Source organism: Athene noctua, chromosome Z, assembly GCF_965140245.1.
Source record: "Athene noctua chromosome Z, bAthNoc1.hap1.1, whole genome shotgun sequence".
Classification (NCBI taxonomy): Eukaryota; Metazoa; Chordata; class Aves; order Strigiformes; family Strigidae; genus Athene; species Athene noctua.
This window is the reverse complement of record NC_134077.1, coordinates 42,381,166-42,401,441: the sequence shown is the minus strand read 5'-3', so window position 1 is coordinate 42,401,441 and position 20,276 is coordinate 42,381,166. Positions and strand designations below refer to the sequence as shown.

Here is a 20,276-nt window from a genome sequence, read left to right as displayed (position 1 = left end):
AGGTTTCTTATGTGTGGGTCATTCACAGCTCTTCTCCTATGAGCCTGGAAATGTGAAAGGCACAGCTAAAGCGTTTAATACAGTCTTGTAGTGGGCTTGGCAGAATTGCTTTGGTTTGTGCTCCTGCATGCATCAGCTGTCAGCTGTATTTCTTTGAAGTGGTGCCAGCTGGCTTCTCTCCAGTTACTGTTCAAACCTTCTGTGGGGACCTTTGGGTATGGAAGGGTAAGCATTTTTAAAAAGGATGCTAATTGCCTTCAATTTCCCAAAGCTTTTTTGCTTAGTGCATCTGGTCAAAATAAGACAAGAATGGTGCACAGCAGCTGGGGGTTGGGTGAGAAGAAATGACTCTGCTTTTGTACTTGGCAGGTAGACTTACTTTTAATTTTGTCTGAATTTGTCTTCTGGTTCCACACAGCACATGAGGCCCTGGGTGTATGTCAGCCTTACAGCTGTGGGGGCAAACATGGCTCTCAATCCACTGCCAAAGAGAACACCACCTGTGTAGTATCTGACCCTTCTGACAACCTGCCCTGATGTGGGAGCTCCCCCGGTGCAGAACAACTGGTGTTAGCAGCCTGGAGCACACAAATTTCTCTCCTTCCTGATGTGTTGCCATAATGGGGATTCAGCATCCTATAGGCTCTGACACAGTTCTTGTTCATCACCACCTCAGAGTCCTCACTACCAGTGGGAAATACTCTGGGATGTGGTGATCTTTTCCCAGTGACTCTAGGATGTGTTTCTGGAAGTGGCTGCTCTTCTTCTTAAAGCATGTCATGTAAACCTTTTTTAATTCCTGACCTGCAGAAGGGAACATGCAGTACAGGAACAAGTTTGGTCCACATTAAGATGCATGTACAGAAGCATGGCTGGGGAAGATTGATTCAGATGAAAGCAGGTGTCTCACTCTTGCTGTGCTCAGCAAGTGTTGCTGCAGTGACACTCCTCTGCTTGTTTTGTTCTTCTTACATATTTTTTGCTTAGCTGAAAGGCACTAGGAATATGGTCATCCTATCCACCTGATTGACTGTGTGGGAGCAATGGGCAGGCTGGCTGGGTAGACCCAAGTACAGGGCAGGTTTTGGTGCTGTCTCCACCCTTCTCAGTCTCTTTCCTGTTTCCCCTCGAGATTGCTTTGCTGTTCAGCTGGGCAGTGCCTTCAGCCCTGTGGGCTGGCATGGGACCTGTCCACACCTGTGAGGATGCGATGAGGCAGTGTTCTGCGATTAGGAGACACATGCCTGTGTTGACGTGGAACCTGTACAAGAAAGCATTCCCAGGAACTCAGAAGACTGACAGTGGGGCACAGAGGCTGATCACCTCCTGCTCTGTGGGCATCGGACAGTTCTGGGCTGGGTCTGGACTGATGTTTTTCTCTTGCCTTGCAGTGCTACCGATCCTCCTCCCCGGATCCGCATCATTAATGGCTACATCACAGTTGAACCCCAGCCCCAAGACCACGGACGGTCTAGTCATGCTCACACAGACACTGGCAGCACTCACCAGCTTTCCCATTCTCTCTTCCTCCCACTACTGACTCTGACTTTGCATATGATAAGGCTGCATTGAAACACAGGGGAAGCCAAGCTGTAGGGCTCTCACCTTGAAAATCAAAAAATAAACTTATATGAAAAAACAAAAATAGAAGACTCTGAGTGGGACAGCTGTTCTTTGGGGTGTTCTTAAACTACCTCCTTTTCCTGACTCTGGATCATTACACTATTAAGTGGTTTGACCTGCCCAATACAGGAGAAGGTGTTTTCTTGAAAGTGTTATTTTTCCTTCTCTTGCAGAAGAATGATTTAATGTTATCCCATAATGCTTTGGGGAGATTATAATGTCGCTATAACACAGCTGTTGCTTAGCTGTATGAACCCAACTAAATTACACTTTTTTTCACCTTCAGTGCCTTGTAAGAAGATTTAGAACAGAATATTCTGATCATATGAACACAGATGGGAAAGAGAGGTTGATATTTTATGCCTCTACTGGTAATGCTTTTAATTCTTGCTTGTTAGGGCATCAGATTACATATAAAGGTAAAGGTTCATGACAACACCTTGTACAACAGAATAAAATAGTAAAGACCTGTGAACAGAATGTTTCTGCTGTCTGTTTGGTCCTGCTGTATGATGGGTACACCTGAATCTCCAATGGCCAGACAAGTCTGTCTCATAAGCACAAACTAATGTACATAATTAAAAAAAAAAAAAAGAAAAAAAGAAAAAAAGCGCGCATAGGTAGCTTTACAATTCTACTGTTGGACACTTCCAAAATAAGTTTCCAATAATTGATTTGAGAAGCTCAGACACAGTTTTTCCCTCTTTCTAATTCACACATATATTGTTATTTTATAGGTGGATTCACTTTTGGGGAGAAAGGGCTTGCTTTTCTGCACAGTTAAGACTTCACTCTAGGAAATCCTTGCAAGCTTTCTACCAGTTTCAGTGGAAATTCTCAGACTTTCCAAATTGCCTTAAGTCCTTCACTGTCTGCTTAAAATGGACATTACTGTCTACTTAAAATTGCATGTAGGAAGCTTGGAAGTGGAGATGAATGCTTTTCTGTGTTTGTACAGGACATTCTCTTGCGATCACACTGACTCATTTAGTAAGCAATATATCCCTGTCTCCTCTTCAGAGGGCTTCATTGGCTGGAAAGGTCTTATAAGATTCATGAATAGGAAGGCTTGGAGCCAGTGTGATGAGCTGGTACACTAGAAACACAGCAGTCACCTGCCCGAGTGAGACAACAAACCCTCAGGTTTCCCTTCCTGTGCAGGTACCTGTGCTTTGCTACTTTTTCCATTGTCTATACCTTTTTCTCATCCTCTTACTGCACCTTGGAGGAGGAGGAGGAGGAGCAAATGGTTTTCACTTTCCTAACAGACTTTTCATCTCTTGATCTCAAACTTCAGTCCCCCTTCAGAAGAACAAAACCTGAACAAAGCCTCAGTTTGATGAGGAAAACAGAGAAAGAAGCTAAATATTGCAATTTGCAACAGCACTGTGGGGAACAAAATACACAAAATACATCTGGACCGAGGTAGAAGACAGCACCATCTCACTGTATATTCCTTCTCATATGGAATGCTACAAGACCTCAGGGCCCTGAATACATTTGGGTCCTTGGCTTTACATAGCCGCCAGTCTGGTGATGTGCTCTCCCATCTCTCTCTCTGGTTGGTCTTCCACTGGTGTAAGCTGTCACAGAGGGGATGGCTCTGGAGCTGTTTTCCTTGACCTGACTATGACCTGAGGGAAGCAAATCAAATGGGGGATAGCTTAGTCACAAAGATGCACTGCAGACCTGACAAAATGAGCACATGCTTGTGTGTTTACCAGTGCATCTGAGGGGGCCACCAAAAATATTACATCAGAGTGTGTTCTGCCACTTGCTAGCCTATGCATTGGTATTGCTTCTCCTACCCCTGTCCTCTGTCTGTCCTTCAGAAGTTCACAATGAGGTGTGACAGGTTCAAAGGGCTCTGAAGCAATGGGAAAGGGGCTGAGGCAGATTGTCCATTTTGTTCCTCCATTATAAGACAAAGGCTGCTATGTAAACTAGCCTGGGCTGACTTTTCAGTTTGTTCCCTCCTCCATGCTTGCTCAGGAGCTTTGCCTCTGTGAGGGGAACAGAGGCAAGCAGAACAGCCACCAATGTTTTTCTTAGGCTGCATGAGGAAATAGTAGTTAAAAACACTCAGAAATAAGAGAGACCTGAAGTAGCACTACAGATAATTCAGTTCTGGAGGTGTAATTCATTCTGTTCCCAAGTGCCTGACTGTGTCAGGGAAATAGAAATGTCCTTAAACTGTGATGGATTGTGTGCCTACAGAGGCTGCATCCTGTGAGTCTTTCTGCAAAGTAATCAAATTCTTTCAAGGTATTTTTGAGGGTTTCGTGGGCTTGAGTTGATACCTGTGAACTATACTAGTGGTTCCTACCTGTCACTTTTTCTTCCAGACCAGTCATTACTGACTGGCCATGGGACACCAAAATCTTGAAACTGTGACTGGTATGGAGAGCAGAGCCTGACTCCAGCTGCACATGCTATTCAGCTGTTTACAGTGACCACTGGGAAGTGCTAGGTTTGTTTCTTCCTAGTTCAGAACAGAAAAAGTTTGTCAGAATCAGAGCAGCTATCCTAATGGCCAAGGTCTGCTCAGGTACCACACTTCTCTTGGCTACAGAGCATCAGGAAAGCAAGCATTCCCATCATATGCCTGGAAGATTTCACTATCCCTCTATCTGTCCCTCTCAAGCAGCTGAGGTAGCTTTTGTTGCCTTGCAATTGAGATTCAGCCAGGCTTGTGATGAATAGCAGACTTAATTCAGATTGTGAAGGTGCAGTACTTCCTTCTTTGGTGCAGGGGCTGAAATCTCCTGTTGTCTCCTAAGCTAGGTGCCTCCATGTCCTCCAAGTGCTGTAACAAAGTGTTCTTTATTGTATCTGAACATCTTGGTCTCCATTTTCTATTCTCTTTCCTTTGTACTTACTAATTAGCCTGTGCACTTTGCTGTTCCCCTCCTTGCTTAAATTGTTTTCATAAATCATCTCTCCAGTGTTCTGTGAACAGATCTATTTTGAGATGATTTGGACTTTTGCCATGAGTTCCTTGTGGTTGAGATTCCTCTTTCTCGGTTGGGAGTCTGATATCTGTGCAGTTATTAGCGCAAATTAAAACCTCCTCACTTCAAAATGTACTGGTTTGATAATATAATGCCACACACACCCTGGATTAAATTGTAATGTTGGAGAATATAAATTATCACCATCACTGACATTCAGCAGTGTATTATGAATTCTTGTGAATATCTGTTACTTGACTAAGCTTGGCTAACAGACTACTGTGTTGAGACACAGATGCTTTTTAATTATTATAAAACTTCACATTTACATATATAGCTTAAAAAAAAAAAAAAGGCAGTCATCCTCCTTGGGAAAAAGGGCTTGATTTTAAATTGTCATTTCCTGAGATAGCACTTGCACTTGTATTTCTACCTGTTGATGAAATGCACCAGGCATTAGACACCATTTATTTTAAACTTCATTGACCTCTCAACAGATACGTCCTGCAATTTCACAGCTTCTCCTTTCTGCTGCTGGTTGCTTTTAACACACTGAAGCTTTATTTTCTGATATGATACTTGGTTAGCAACTGGGATTTTTTGCAAAGCATTGCAGGAGGCATGACTTTACTTGTTTTCATACACAGTAATGTGTATCTGACACAGCTTTTCTCTGAACTGTGAATGCCCCTTAACGAGCTGGCAATATAGTGCTGGTTTACTTTCAAACCCTTTCAGATTAGGATGTGAAAAATAAAATTGCTGAGAGAAAAAAAAAGGTCTTGTTCTTCAGATAAGGTCTAAAAATGTACACCTCCCTCATAAGCAATAATTGTAACAGTGTGAAAGGGGATGTATAAACTGTGATGATTACTTCACTCTAACTTCTGGCACAGCTTAAGGACCTTGCGTGGTTTTGTTATTTTAAAGGTGCAGTAGCATGAAAGAACACAGTAATGCAAAAAACCTTGCTAAGTGATTCACATTTATTTCTTTTCACTTTGAAACTTCAGAAAGGGAGCATTTTCTCTATTAGAATCACAGAATCATCTAGGTTGGAAAGGACCCTGGAGATCATCTAGTCCAACTGTTCACCTATCACAGTTCCCACCTACGGCATATACTTAATCTCTAAATCAACCCTACTTTGAACACCTCCAGGGATGGGGACTCCACCACCTCCCTGGGCAGCCCATTGCAACACCCAACAACCCATTCTGTAAAGAAATGCTTCCTAATATCTAGTCTAAACCTTCCCTGTCACAACTTGTGGCCATTCCTTCTTGTCCTTTCGCTTTCTACTGGGCTGAAGAGGCTCACATCCAGCTCTCTGCAGCTTCCTTTCAGGGAGCTGTAGAGGGTGATGAGGTCTCTCCTCAGCCTCCTCTTCCCCAGACTAAACACCCCCAGTTCCCTCAGTTGCTCCTCATAGGACATGTGTTCCAGACCCTTGACCAGCTTTGTAGCCCTTCTTTGGACATGTTTGAGTAACTCAATGTCCTTTTTGTAGTGAGGGGCCCAAAACTGAACACAGTAATCAAGGTGTGGCCTCACCAGTGCCAAGTACAGGGGCAAGATCACTTCCCTGTCCCTGCTGGCCACGCTATTGCTGACACAAGCCAGGATGCCATTGGCCTTCTTGGCCACCTGGGCACACTGATGGCTCCTGTTTGTCGGGCTGCCCATCAGCACCCCCAGGTCCCTCTGTGACTGGCAGCTCTCCAGCCACTCCTCCCCAAGCCTGTAGCGCTGCTGGGGGTTGTTGTGGCCCAAGGGCAGCCCCCAGCATTTGGTCTTATGGAAACTCCTCCAGTTGGCCTCAGCCCATGGCTCCAGCCTGTCCAGGTCTATCTGCAGAGCCTCCCTACCCTCGAGCACATCAACACTCCCACCCAACTTGGAGTCATCTGCAAACTGACTGAGGGTGCACTCGATCCCCTCGTCTAGATCATCAATAAAGATGTTAAACCGGAGTGGCCCCAACACCGAGCCCTGGGGGACACCACTCGTGACCGGCCGCCAACTGGATTTAAATCCATTCACCACAACTCTTTGGGCTTGGCCATCCGGACAGTTTTTTACCCAGCGAAGTGTGCGATTGTCCAAACCTCGAGCACCCATTTTTGCCAGGAGAATGCTGTGGGAAAAGGTGTCAAAAGCCTTTCTAAAGTCACGGTAAATTACATCCACAGCCTTTCCCTCCTCCAATAATCAGGCCGCCCTGTCGTAGAAGGAGATCAGGTTTGTCAGGCAGGACCTGCCTTTCATAAACCCATGCTGACTGGGCCTCAACATCTGGTTGTCCCGCATGTGTTGCATGATGGTGTTTAGGATGAGCTGCTCCATCAGCTTCCCGGGCACCGATGTCAAGCTGACAGGTCTGTAATTTCCTGGATCATCCTTCCGACCCTTCTTATAGAAGGGCGTCACACTGGCCAATTTCCAATCTGTTGGGACCTCCCCGGTCAGCCAGGACTGCTGGTAAATGATGGAAAGAAGCTTAGCGAGCACCCCAGCCAGCTCCTTCAGCACTCTGGGGTGTATCCCATCTGGTCCCATAGACTTGTGTGTGTCTGTGTGATGCAGCAGGTCACTGACTGTCTCCTGGATTGCAGGGGGGTCGTTCTCCCAGTCTCTGTCTTCTGGCTGTGGAGGCTGGATTTCATCAATACAACTAACCTTGCTATTAAAGACTGAGGCAAAGAAGGCATTAAGCATCTCAGCCTTCTCCTCATCACTTGTTACCAAATTTCCTCCTTTATCTTGCAGGGGATGGAGACTCTCCCTGGACTTCTTTTGCTACTGACATACTTATAGAAACTTTTCTTGTTATCCTTGATTGCAGAGGCCAAATTAATTTCCAGCTGGGCTTTATCCCTCCTGATTTCCACCCTGCATAGCCTCACAGCCTCTCTGTAATCACTGTGTGTGGCTAGCCCCTTCTTCCAAAGGCTGTAAACTCTCCTTTTCTCCCTGAGTTGCAGCCAAAGCTCCCTGTTCAGCCAGGGTGGTCTTCTCTGGCGTCGGCTTCTCTTAGAGCACCTGGGGACAGCCTGCTCCTGAGCCATTAACACTTCCTTCTTAATCATCCATATAGCAAAATTATACTTCTAAAACAGATTAGAGGGAAAAAGTGCAGGACATACAGAAGGCGGGTAAATAATTAGAAGTGAAGAAATACAAGCATTTTGACTTTTTCTTTCTCTGTGTTCCTTTTGTACCCTCTGAAACAAGCTTCAGGGAAAAAGTGCTGAAAAAAAGTACAGTGCTCTTCAACTGGGGAAAAAAGAGCCAGGCACTGGTAAAGCAGATCCCTCTCTTCAAACACCAGGATAGTTTTGTGGCGGGTCTGTTTTCTTCCCAGTAAAATTGAAGCTGAAGTTACTTTAAAAGTAAGAAAACAAGCTGGTATAGGTCAGTGGGATGTTGTGGCCCTTTTTGTGACAGTCAGTGTGTGAATCAGGCTAAAATCTCTTAGTTAAATAACCAAGGATGTGCTTTAGAAGATTTATGTCTCCAGTGGCTTTCTGTCTAGAAAATCACAGAATCATTCAGGTTGGAAAAGACCCTTGGAATCTACAACTCTACAAGTTCTCCCCTACACCATATCCCCCAATATCTCATCTAAACCACCCTTAAACACATCCAGGTGTCACCGAAAACTGGATAAAAACTTATCAACACCAATGTGATGTCGATAAGCAGACACTTCTTTATTGATGGCTGGACGTGTAGGGGAGTGCTCTCACCAACAACACGTGCCGGGCACTAAAATCATACACCTTATATAGAACTTACTCATACGTATTCGTTAAGTGTTCATACATAAACATACAACTTCCAATAAATCATTAACATATTCTCCTCCTATTTCCGATTCTGCGCAGTAAAGTTTAGAAATGTCTAGAAATGGGTCTGGGGTGTAAGTTGAGTAGGTGGTCCATGAGTCGGTGGTCACGATCTCCCCCTGCCGGAATTACCTTTTGCTTAAGGACAGAGTTTTCTTGGCAGGTACTTGCAAGCTCTTACGGTCACTTCCCTCAGTTCCCATTAATCCTGGACCTTGACAACTACTTGCATTCTTCTAGTCCTATGTATGTATTATAAATGAGTTTATAAACCATCTTGTGTTTTGTTACCTAGGTTCTAACCATTCCTACTAAACAGTTATGACCAGTCCCTTTGGCCTTGGTACAGGGCTGTACAGGGGATTTTTAGAGTAGCAGTTGGTTGCTAGATTCAAAACACAATAAATGTAAAATAAATGATTTTTACTAAAATATCTCTTAATTCTATACTTATATTAAAATTAAACACAATTTAAATCAGTAACGCAGGCATGGTGACTCCACCACCTCCCTGGGCAGCCTATTCCACTCTTTGACCACTCTTTCCTGAAAAATTTTTTCCTAATGTCCACTCTGAACCTCCCTGTTGCAGTTTAAAGCCATTCCCTCCTGTTCTATCGCTAATCACCTGTGAGAAGAGACCAGCACCAGCCTCTCTACAATGTCCTTTCAGGTAGCTGTAGAGAGTGATGAGGTCTCCCCTCAGCCTTCTCTTCCTCAAACTAAACAGTCCCAGCTCCTTCAATCACCCCCCATAGGATTTGTTCTCCAGGCCCTTCACCAGCTTCGTTGCCCTCCTCTGCACTTGCTCCAGCACCTCGATATCTCTCTCGTATTGAGGTGCCCAAAGCTGGACACAACATTCCAGGTGTGGCCTCACCAGTGCAGAGTACAGGGGGACTGTCACCTCCCTCCTTCTGCTGGTCACACTGTTTCTGATACAAGCCAGGATGCCGTTGGCTTTCTTGGGCACCTGGGCACACTGCTGGCTCATGTTCAGCTGCTTGTCAATGAGAACCCCCAGATCCTTCTCTCCCAGACAGCTCCAGCCACACCTCCTCAGGTCTGTAGCCGTGCATGGGACTGTTGTGGCCCAAGTGCAGGACCTGGCACTTGGCCTTGTTGCAGCTCATCCCGTTGATGTTGGCCACCGATCCAATCTATCCAAGTCTCTTTGCAGAGCCTCCCTATCCTCATGCAGACCAACACTCCCGCTTAACTTGGTGTCATCTGTGAACTTACTGATGATACACTGTGTTCTTATCAAGATCATCAATGAAGGTGTTGAACAGAAATGGTCCCAACACCGAGCCCTGAGGAACACCGCCTGTGACAGGCCACCAGCTGGATTTAGCTCCACTGACCACCACTCTCTGGGACCGTCCATCCAGCCAGTGCTTGACCCAGCAGACCGTACGCTCATCCAGGCCATGGGCAGCCAGTATTTCTATGAGAATTCTGTGGGGAACTGTGTCAAATGCTTTTCGAAAATCCAGGTAGGAAATATCCACAGCTTTTCCCTCGTCCAATAGTCGGGTCATCTTGTCATAGAAGGAGATCAGGTTTGTCAGGCAGGACCTGCCGTTCATAAACCCATGCTGACTGGGCCTGATCCCCTGGTTGTCCATTATATGACTTGTAATGGCACTCGAGATGACCTGCTCCATGACCTTCCCTGGCACCGAGGTCAGACTGACAGGTCTATAGTTTCCTGGATCCTCCTTTCTGCCTCTCTTGTAGATGGGTGTCACATTTGCCACCCTCCAGTCCGGTGGGACCTCCCCAGTTAGCCACGACTTCAGGTAAATCATGGAAAGCAGCTTGGCAAGCACATCTGCCAACTCTTTCAGCACCCTTGGGTGTAACCCATCTGGTCCCACAGACCTGTGTGCATCCAGGTGGTGTAGCAGGTCTCTGACCACCTCCTCTTTAATTGTGATGACCTCAGTCTGCTTCCCCTCCCCATGTCCCAGCTCATGAGGCTGGGTGTCCAGGGAACAGCCAGTTCCACTGCTAAAGACTGAGGCAAAGTAGGCATTGAGCACCTCAGCCTTTTCCTCATCCTTAGTTACCATGTTTCCCTCTGCATCCAGTAAAGGAGGGAGATTTTCCCTAATCCTCCTTTTGCCGTTAATGAATTTCTAGAAACATTTTTTGTTATCCGTAACAGCTGTAGCCAGGTTGAGCTCTAGCTGTGCTTTGGCTCTCCTAAAGTTCCCCCTGCATAACTTCACTACATCTTTATAGTCTTCATGAGAGACCTGCCCCCTCTTCCAAAGGCAATAGATTCTCCTTTTGTTCTTGAGATCCAGCCAAAGGTCCCTGTTCAGCCAGGCTGGTCTCCTTCCCCGCCTGCTTGTTTTTTTGGCACGTGGGAACAGCCTGCTCCTGTGCCTGTAAGACTTCTCTCCTGAAGTATGTCCAGCCTTTCTGGACTCCCATATCCTTCAGGGCAGCCTCCCACAGGATTCTGGCAATGAGCCTTTTGAACAGGTCAAAGTTTGCACTCTGGATGTCTAAGGTGGCATTTGTTTCTCCAAATATGGACATTGTTTCTCAAAATATGGACAAAATTGTCATTTACCCTTTATCACATAAAATTAAATCTAAGCCATGAAAATTAATAAAACAAATGATGATCTTATTATATCCATGGTGAAACTGATTGCCATTTTCTACCCTTCCACTCTGCTTCATTCAGACTGCTATCCTGTAACCACCAATGAATGCAGATGAGGTTTATTCAGGTCAGGTCTCATGCTGAAATTAATTTACCTTTCTAGATCACAGTCCTGTTATAGTGAAGGTTTGTCCTTATTGAGAAGACTGTATGGATCAGTAAAGGCAGGAAAAAGTCTCTGTTCCAATTTATTAACACTCTTGCCTGCAAGCAGGGCACAGCTAGACTGAGTGGCTTAAACGGTGTAAAATGAAAAGCACACAGTGTTTCTGGGTGTTTCCTGTGCTTCAGAATAGTAACAGCCATCCAGCATTTATACTCTGAAGATACCTATGGTCTAGGCAGAGAATTGAGTCTTCTGTCTTTGGTCCCCTGAATCATTCTGAGGTATGTATCTTTTCACATGAGTATTTCCAGCAGTGTTCAGCTATACCTTATCTGAGAGGTACGTTTTCCAGCACTCAACCAACAGCTATTTCCTGTTGGTGTCCAGGGAACTGGGCATTAAAGAGTTCAGAAAACCTCCACCTCACAAACACTTTGTCTGGCCATGGCTAAACTACCTCTGATTATACAGCTTGTATCTCAAAGTCACTTAAGCCTTGAGGTCAAAAAACCCATGGAGAGTTTATTCCCTCATACACTGCAAGAAGTGAAAGCTTTGGATTTTAAAATGTTGTTTGTATGTGTCTTGATATGACTTGACTACAGATGCATGAATAATTGAATAGGAGAATGACAAATACTTTGTTGTCACATCTGTGTTTGATGCTTGTGACAAATAACTACAGGTCTTTTGTGTGTTACATTTGTTAACATCCTCCCTCCAAGTCACTAGAAGTTTATGCAGCTGAACCAAGAAACAGTATTTTACCTTTATTTCCTGACAAATGTAACTATTTGTGCATTGTTTCAGTTCTTCCTACTTGTCCTCTCTGCAGTCCCCATGCTGGCTCTGCATTACTTCGTGCAATTTTAGGCAGTACCACCAGAAGGTCGGGGGATCTGCTTTCTACATGTAAACACCTAGTGTGGGAACCCCCTCTGGAATCCCCACAAAACAAGTTGCAGAGCTAATGCTTTCTTGCTGTCAGGTAGCTCTATGATTAAAATATTGGGTAAGACCTGTTTTAAGCTCGCTTTCTGCTGGAGGGGATTTAAGTCACAGCTTCTCCAGGTGCAGACTAGTACTCACTCAGAAGTTAACTGAGAGGAAATAGATCCTCCTGTTTAGGGTGCATAGAATATATGTTTCTTAAGCAGTGGTTGACCTCAATTTAAGAGCTTAAGAGATGATTAGCAACATCTAGCAGGGATCACTGTGGTCAGCTGCTGGAAGGCCACCTTCTGGCATCCATTTCTATCAAATGGATATTCTATCAAATACTGTGTATTTGATATTGGATTTAACATGTAAACATTCCTCATGTTTGAGGTTATCAAGTTGTAGCAGAGTATCTCATAAGATGCACAGAACACTGATGATCAGCCCTCTGAATGATTCAGACCTTGCATATTCACAATACTTATCATTCAGGGTTAATGCACATGACACAATGTACACTGGGAATATTTATCAACCCGGTCGAGATGATTTTGCGTAGTGTGTCTTCTCAGTACAGCACAGTGGGCCAGGTTGACGCTGGTCTGATTACCTGCCTGTGGAGCCAGAGTCCTTGAGGACTGAGAGCTGGTGCTCACTTTGTGGAGTTGCACCAAATGATATAGAAATACTTGGAGAGACAAAGCAGCTGTGACCCTGTGATTAATAGGGAAATAGAACTCTTAACAAAGCTGCACTGAACACTTCAGATAAAAAAATCCACAGTGTTCATCTCCTCTCCCCCCTTCTAGATACCAAAGCTTTGAATTTTTTTAAGCCCCTCTTATTAATTTAATTTAATATTAACTACAATCTTATAAACATTTGTATAGAGTTCAGTGGAAGGAGGTGGCCCTTTCTAAAGAAATGGTAGAAATCAGATATTTTGATTATGTTCAAGTTAGCAATAAGAAAATAAGCCCCTGTCTTTTCAAGCTGTGCTGCAATAGATGCATTGCTGCACTCACACTTTATGTTACTCTGATTGTCCATCTGGCATGTGGCTTTTGAAAGGGATATGAAGTTTTGTGCTGGACTTTTGTAACATACTGTTTAATTATTTGCAAATACAGCTTCAAAGATATAAACTCACACCTAAATGGATGAAATGGACAAAGGCTATTAAAAGAATTGGAGCAGAAATACTAAAAGCAACAAGGATCTTGAATATCAGGCTCTTACCCTGTCATGAAAGGTAAAAAGATGTGTAACTTAAGTACAGTGGTTACACACCTGTGCTTAGCAGGCCACATAAAACAGGCATCTGTCTTGGAGCTTTAATGTTTCGAAGCACTTTGCTACTGTGCAAACACCCCATCCATTCAGAACTCAGGCATTTCTATTACTGAGTAGATAACGCATATCCAGGCTCCTGTGAGACATGCAGGTACACAGGCTGGTTTCCCCACATTAGACTTATGTTGAAATGTTAGCTTCTTAAATGCCAAGCAGCACTATTTTTTTTCTGCACTGTTGTGTACTTCTGTAGTTTACACTGTCACCAGTAAATTTGTGCTGCCTATGGCTTTAGAATAAGTGCTTTGCAAAGGAACTTGTTCTCTAGGAGATAACTTTGGACCAGTGTCACTGTGGTGAAGTTTCTTCATAGTAATAATGATACAAGAAAATATGAAGTCCTTGCCACCAGAAATCACCAAATGTGGCCTAGGACCCATTGATATTTTGCTGAAGAATCATGGGCTAGCAGGAGAGCCTCTTCAGGCTTGCTCAAGCTTTTTCAAGCTTGATCCTTCAATTGCCTGCATGTGTGGGAGTTAAAACAATACAAGTACTCCACTCAGCTGAATTCACAGCACTGTTTATTTATTGATTATTGTGGGTGCAGTTGTCCATTATCTGCTTAGGAACTAAAGCCATAATGCTGGAATTATTTTACATGGTAAGACTCAGATTTGAGGAAAATCTTTTGTGTTGAGAATTCTGAAAACGTCACTTATGGTTAGCCCAAGTACTCAATAGCTAGAAGGGAAATTAGACAAATAAACCAGTTTACAGAAGAGCTGACAATATCTGTTTCAACAGTTCAGCTGATACAAGGAAATGATCACCTTCTTTGCAACTTATTTACTTATAGCAACTTATAACGATTTCTGAATATTGCTTAATAATACTGCTTGCCCTGACTGTTCTGTGGAATTTTACCAAGGACTACTGTGTTCATCAAAACAAAGCAGTTTATTGTGAAAATATACCAAGAACTGCAGTGTTTGGCAAAATTTTATGGTTTTGTCCTTGGGAAACAGATGTGCTCTAACTAGTTTGGTCTTGGTAATGAATAGAGTACTCAGCTGGCTGGTACAGCTTCAAGTTTGACCGTGATGCACACCCCACACCTGCACACAGCAGGTTTGCAGAAGGTACAGATGCTCTTCTGCCCCACAGCAACTGGTGCTAGGCAATCATCTGCTTCATTCTCCCCAGTTCTTCACAGTTACTTTTTTTGGACACACATTGTTCCCATCCCAGTGGTTGAGTGGACAAGACTCCTACCTGCTGTAGTTAAGAAAAGATTTAATAAGAACATAGGACCGACTTCAGTGATCAGGCACAGAGTACTGACCAGCAATATTTTACACAAAACCAGCCCCTTTTATGCCACTTTCTGTCTATTCCTCCACTTTGTTTCTCCCCAATCCCCTTCCACTAAACATTCCCTTGTAAATTTTGCTAGTTCCTCAGACCGCCCTCAAATATCTCAAATCCTCACATTCCTCTTTTTTCCCTTTTCTTATCATTCATAAAGTCCGGGTGGCCATATTCAAAGCTATACATGGGAGTTTCTTTCAATCATCCATCAATTTGTAGCTAGAGACTTTTAATCCTTGGCATCATCTCTTTTTGTGGCAGTTGAGGCATGGACTCTCCATGAAGTGCGAAAGGAAAGAAACTTTATTATTACTACAGTACGTATTTATGCTATGGTGAAAGCTCTTACTTCATAATTAGCAAATCAGCAATTAGACAGCTATCTACCTTTTCTCCTATCAGCATAAGACCACTCTAACACGCGCTGTGCAGACCAATCAACTTCTCGTTCACGTGCTATTCATGCAGCGGTGACTTCTTCACAGTTCAGGACTTTTCCACAGTTCAGTGTTGCAGCTGTCAGTTGTTTTTCCCTGCCACATTGGCACAACTCAGCAGTTTCTTATCTTTCTCCCAAGCCCTCTTTCTCATCAAAGCCTTGTTTCTTGTCAGGGGCTGTGCGCAGAGCTGACAGGCCAATGTCAACTTTCCTCTCTCCCACATCTCCCCCTTCTTTGTTTTGTAGTTGCACCTGCAAGGCTTGTTTCAAAGCTTTATCAATTAAGGTTTGGACAAACTTCAAAAAACACAGTATACCTAAAACAATTCCACAAAAGGCTAAAAACAATACAGCAGCTACAGTTACTAGTTGAAAAGAGTAGGCTGGTTTCACGGCCAATAATTAAAAGATATGACCAAGTACTACAAAATAAACAGTAAGGAAAACACAGAATAGTACACTTACTTAACGGGGTACTAATATTCAGATCCACAATTGCTGGGGAACTCTGGATGTAGTGAGGATTTGGAGTACTTTTCCTTGCAAATTGGAAATCCTCTACGATGTGTCCATCCATGAGGCATCCAAAGTTGCTGCAAGCAGGTCCAGCCTCATATATCTAAATGAACAGGCCAAAATAACTGGCAGTTTTCTTTGAGTGGAAGCATCTGATTTCATCTTCCTGTTGAGTTCCACCTAGAGCCTGGCCAACACTCAAGTGGGGAAAACCAAGGGAGTTTCTAATAAAGTCAAACACTTGGGTTTTTAATTCTTAATATTTGTAAACAAAGGAAGTTGAATACACACATTCTTGTAGCATTTCATCCTTATTAATAACTACATTTTGTCTAAGCTGCATCTTTCACTAGTGACTAGTGTAATGGTTTGACTCTGGCTAAATGCCAGGTATCCACCAAGTCGCTCTATCACTTCCCCCCCCACTTCCCTTTGTTTTCTCAACAGGGTAAAGAGGGGAAAGAAGATAAACTAACCCTTGTGGGTGAAACAAAAGCAGTTTTAATATAAGCGAAGCAAAGAAAAAGTCCGCGCGCGGAAGCAAAAGCAAAAAGATTTATTCTCTACTTCCCATGAAGAGGCGATGTCGGGCCTTCTCAGGAAGCAGGGCTCCAATACGCGTAGTGGTTGCCTCGGAGGACCAAGGGTGACCCCACCCCCTTCCTCCTTTCTCCCAGCTTTATACTGAGCAGACGTCATATGGTATGGAATATCCCTTTGGTCGGTTTGGGTCAGCTGTCCTTGCTGTGTCCCCTCCCAAGATCTTGCCCACCCCGTCCCACTGGGGGAAATGTCAGAAAGAGCCTTGGTGCTGTGTAAGCACTGCTCAGCAGCAGCCACAACACCAGGGTGCTGCCAACACCCTGCCAGCTCCCAGCATAAACCACAGCACCGTGAGGGCTGCTGTAGGGAAAAACCAATTCCAGTTCAGCCAGACCCAATACAACTAGTAAGCTATATATTTCATTAATGAGTTGCAATTACTGTCAGCATTTTCTCTTAAAAGATTTGGCAACTGTAGAGTGATTAAGGACAAACAGGGTGTATTTTGTCCTATTGCAGTGGCAAGCATTACCCATACATTCTGCTTTGGTTGTTTTGGGATCCAGGGGATAGTCAGTCTACCTGTGAGGATAGTGCTGGCCATGATGACAAGGCAGGCCACGCTTATCTCTCTGGGATCCACTATGGTCTGCTGCTCAGCAATATGGTTCCTGTTTTTGCACTTCGGTTAGCACAGTTTCTTTATCAGTGTTTATTCCGAATTCTTCTGCACTGTTTACAACTCCCAAGGTTTACTGCCAGCTAATTCAACAAGGTCACTAGCGCTGTTATGTTCCAAAGACAGGCCAGACATCGATCCAGCATAGCTGTGCTGGTTTAAGCCCTGCCGGGACCGGAGAGCACGTTGCTGTTGCCCCTCCCCCACCCTCAGGCAGTCGGGCTGGAAGTTAAACACAGATCCCAGGCTAAAATAAGAAGAACTTTAATACAACAGTGTGAAAAAAAACAATCTGAACAACAGTGGCAATGATGACAACAATAAAAAGCAATAACAATGAACAAGACAAGACAAGATATACAGAGAAATACCGCAAAATGGTCAGGGAACAAGCCCGCCGCGTGTGTGTGCGCAACCCCAAAACCAAAAGCCAAAGTAAAAAGGAAAAGGCTCCGCCCCTGGACCTGACGCCAGCATGGTATGAATAACCCGGCTGGAGATCCCTTCCCCCTCTCTGCTGGGGAAACTTGACCCTATCCTAGCTGAACCAGGACAATAGTTAAGGCCCACATCTTCCTCTTTCTTTTCTACTAAGAACACGGTCCATATTGCTTTATCAATCAAGCATTGCACGCATTGTAAAATACATGGTATACATATAATAATACATAAGAATATTCCTATAAATATCAAACTTGATTTTAAGGTAGACTTTTAAGACAGCCACTTATTCCCCATCCCCCTAAAAATTCATCAAGCCACCTATCTTGAACCTGTAATTTGGAAACATGTTCCTTCAAAAGTTGTATACTCTTGTGGCCGGATTCCAAATGATCTGACAAGTTTATACAACACATGCCTTCAAATTCTTCACATCCATGTCCCTGGGCAGTTCTTGCAGAACAGGCCAACTATCCACAAGAACACCAACTAGACACATTGTGAAAGGATTCTCAGATGTTGTGGTTGCGAGACACAGTGAGTCTTGTCCTGTCATGTTGGCTAGAGTGATCCATATGTTGGTCTTCGGTTGTGGAGGTATCCAGAATGTCATTCATCCTGTTAATACACAGGTGATGATGATGGTTGTACTTATTGTTTCCTGCATTGTCGTGATCATTTCCACGCAAACCATTTTTTACGCTTTTGTACTGTCTTATACCACTCTTCCTCCGACACACCCCAAACTCACAGCAAATTATCAGTCGAAGAGACCACAAACCATCGGCACAGGGGCATCCACAGCACCCACAGCTGGCACCTGAGTGTCCTCCAAAAGCTGTCTCTCACACCTCAGGTATGATCGCACACATCTTGCCGGTAACCACCAGGGACTGTGATCTGTGGAGACACAAGCATAACCTCTTCCCCAGGTTATTAAAGGAAATGGTCCTTCGCCGTTACCACATTCCACTTTTCACATTACACTTGAGCCTTGCCCTGGACTTCTTGTTGATCTGGTATCTGCGACGACAAGTGATGAAATATTGGTGGCACCTGTGAGAAGGGGGAATGTTTAAAAATCCTTGACATATAATGCCTTATTTAGCCTTTTGTGAGGTGTAGATACCCTCCATCTCCCTTTTTGTTGTTGTAATAGATGCTTTAGCGTGCCATGTGTACTCTCCACAATGGCCTGCCCGATCGGTGAGTGGGGAATGCCAGTCAGAGGCTTGACTCCCCACTGCTGAAAGAAAGAAAGAAAGAAAGAAAGAAAGAAAGAAAGAAAGAAAGAAAGAAAGAAAGAAAGAAAGAAAGAAAGAAAGAAAGAAGAGAAACGGAAACATAAGCAGGTCAATTGCCTGTCTTAATCTGTCGTGCCATGCCCAAGGAAGCAAATGCAGCTAAAAAGTGTTTTCTCATATCGCGTGCTTTTTCACCTGTATGGCAGGACGCAAACACTGCTCTAGAAAAGGTATCAACAGACACATGCACATATTTTTATATTCCAAATGCAGCAAGTGCGTGAGGTCAGATTGCCATAATTCTAATGAAGTGAGTCCCTGAGGGTTGACACCACTAGCTGTTAAAGAGAAGGAGTCCTTCTGGCATTCAGAGCAAGTCGCAGTGATGTCTTTAGCCTGATGCCTTGATAAAGAAAACTGATTTTGTATTGCCCTGGCGTTTTGGTGGAAAAATGCATGTGAAATCCGTGCTTGCTCAAAGACATTAGGTACCACCTGAGCCTTCAGAGTCAACGCATCTGCTCATCGATTGCCTTCAACCAAAGGTCCAGGTAGTGCAGTATGCACTCGAATATGTATAATAAAATAAGAAGTCTTGCGATTATTTAATTATTGTAAAAGGCTGTGCATTATAACAGTGGATTATTAACATCCTGCAGACACAAATTCTCTATACGCTGTACAAGACCTGTACATAAGCAGAATCAGTAACAATGTTAATTGGGCTGTCCCAGTGTTGAAATACACGGACTACTGCAGCTATCTCAACAATCTGTGGCAATCCCAGGGATCGAGTAATGTCTGACTGCCAAATTTGAGTATGCGGGTCTTGCCATACTATGACTGACTTCCCCGTTTTTCCAGTAAACACAGTCAAGGCTTGCAATGGCATGTTGCTGCACTTCGGCATGGCTTATAATAAAAAATTTTGCTGTAATAATTTCTGTGACGGGCTGTGTACTAAAAGCTGTGAGAATAGAAACCAGAAAACAATGTGAAAAACGTGAGAATAGAAACCAGAACAATGATACACACAGGTTCCTGACCAGCAAGTAATAGTAGGCTCTGCCTACCTTTCATGATCAGTTTGGCAAACATTTCTGGACAAGTAGTGACCATCTTGTGCATTTGGTGTGACAAAAAATTCCATTCAGTAATAATAAGAGGTTTCATCCCACTGAAACAGCAGAGCATATGGCTGCCCTGGAGGGTTAAATAATATCAGTTGATATGGATGGCTGGGCACATATCCCGATGCTTGTCTTTTTGTGATGGTGTTAGCCACATGATCGAGATCTTGTTTCGCTTTCTCTGTAAGTACTTCAGGTGATGTCAATGAAGGATCTCCTGGCAAAATATCAATCAAGCTATGCAGATCATCATTAGTTAGGCCCAACAACAGCCATGTCTAGTTTATGGCTCCCAACAGTTTCTGTAAATCATATGAAGTCTTAACATTAGTTTTAAGTTAACCTGTCTGTTCGCAAATTCTCCACCCCAGGTTCCACCATGGTGATGACCACTGTACCTTTTCAGGTGCTCTTTGCAACCCTATTTGAGATAGTGAGTCTTTAGTTAAAGCAAGAGCCTTTTCCATGATCTC

The 20,276-nt window shown here is 43.9% G+C and overlaps 1 protein-coding gene across 5 annotated transcripts in view; it reads left to right on the top strand.

The window, feature by feature from the left end:
* Nucleotides 1–20,276, top strand: part of TRABD2A (TraB domain containing 2A) — a 141,077-nt gene that overhangs the window by 108,026 nt on the left and 12,775 nt on the right. For 3 of the 5 annotated variants that reach the window (XM_074932127.1, XM_074932126.1, XM_074932125.1), the window contains one exon: nucleotides 1,392–1,999. The exons of the other annotated variants lie outside the window; for them this stretch is intronic. In XM_074932127.1, the coding sequence (XP_074788228.1) occupies nucleotides 1,392–1,572 (181 nt within the window). In that variant the 3' untranslated portion in view covers nucleotides 1,573–1,999. Of the gene's footprint in view, nucleotides 1–1,391; nucleotides 2,000–20,276 lie in introns of those variants that run through there. 5 annotated transcript variants of the gene reach the window in all.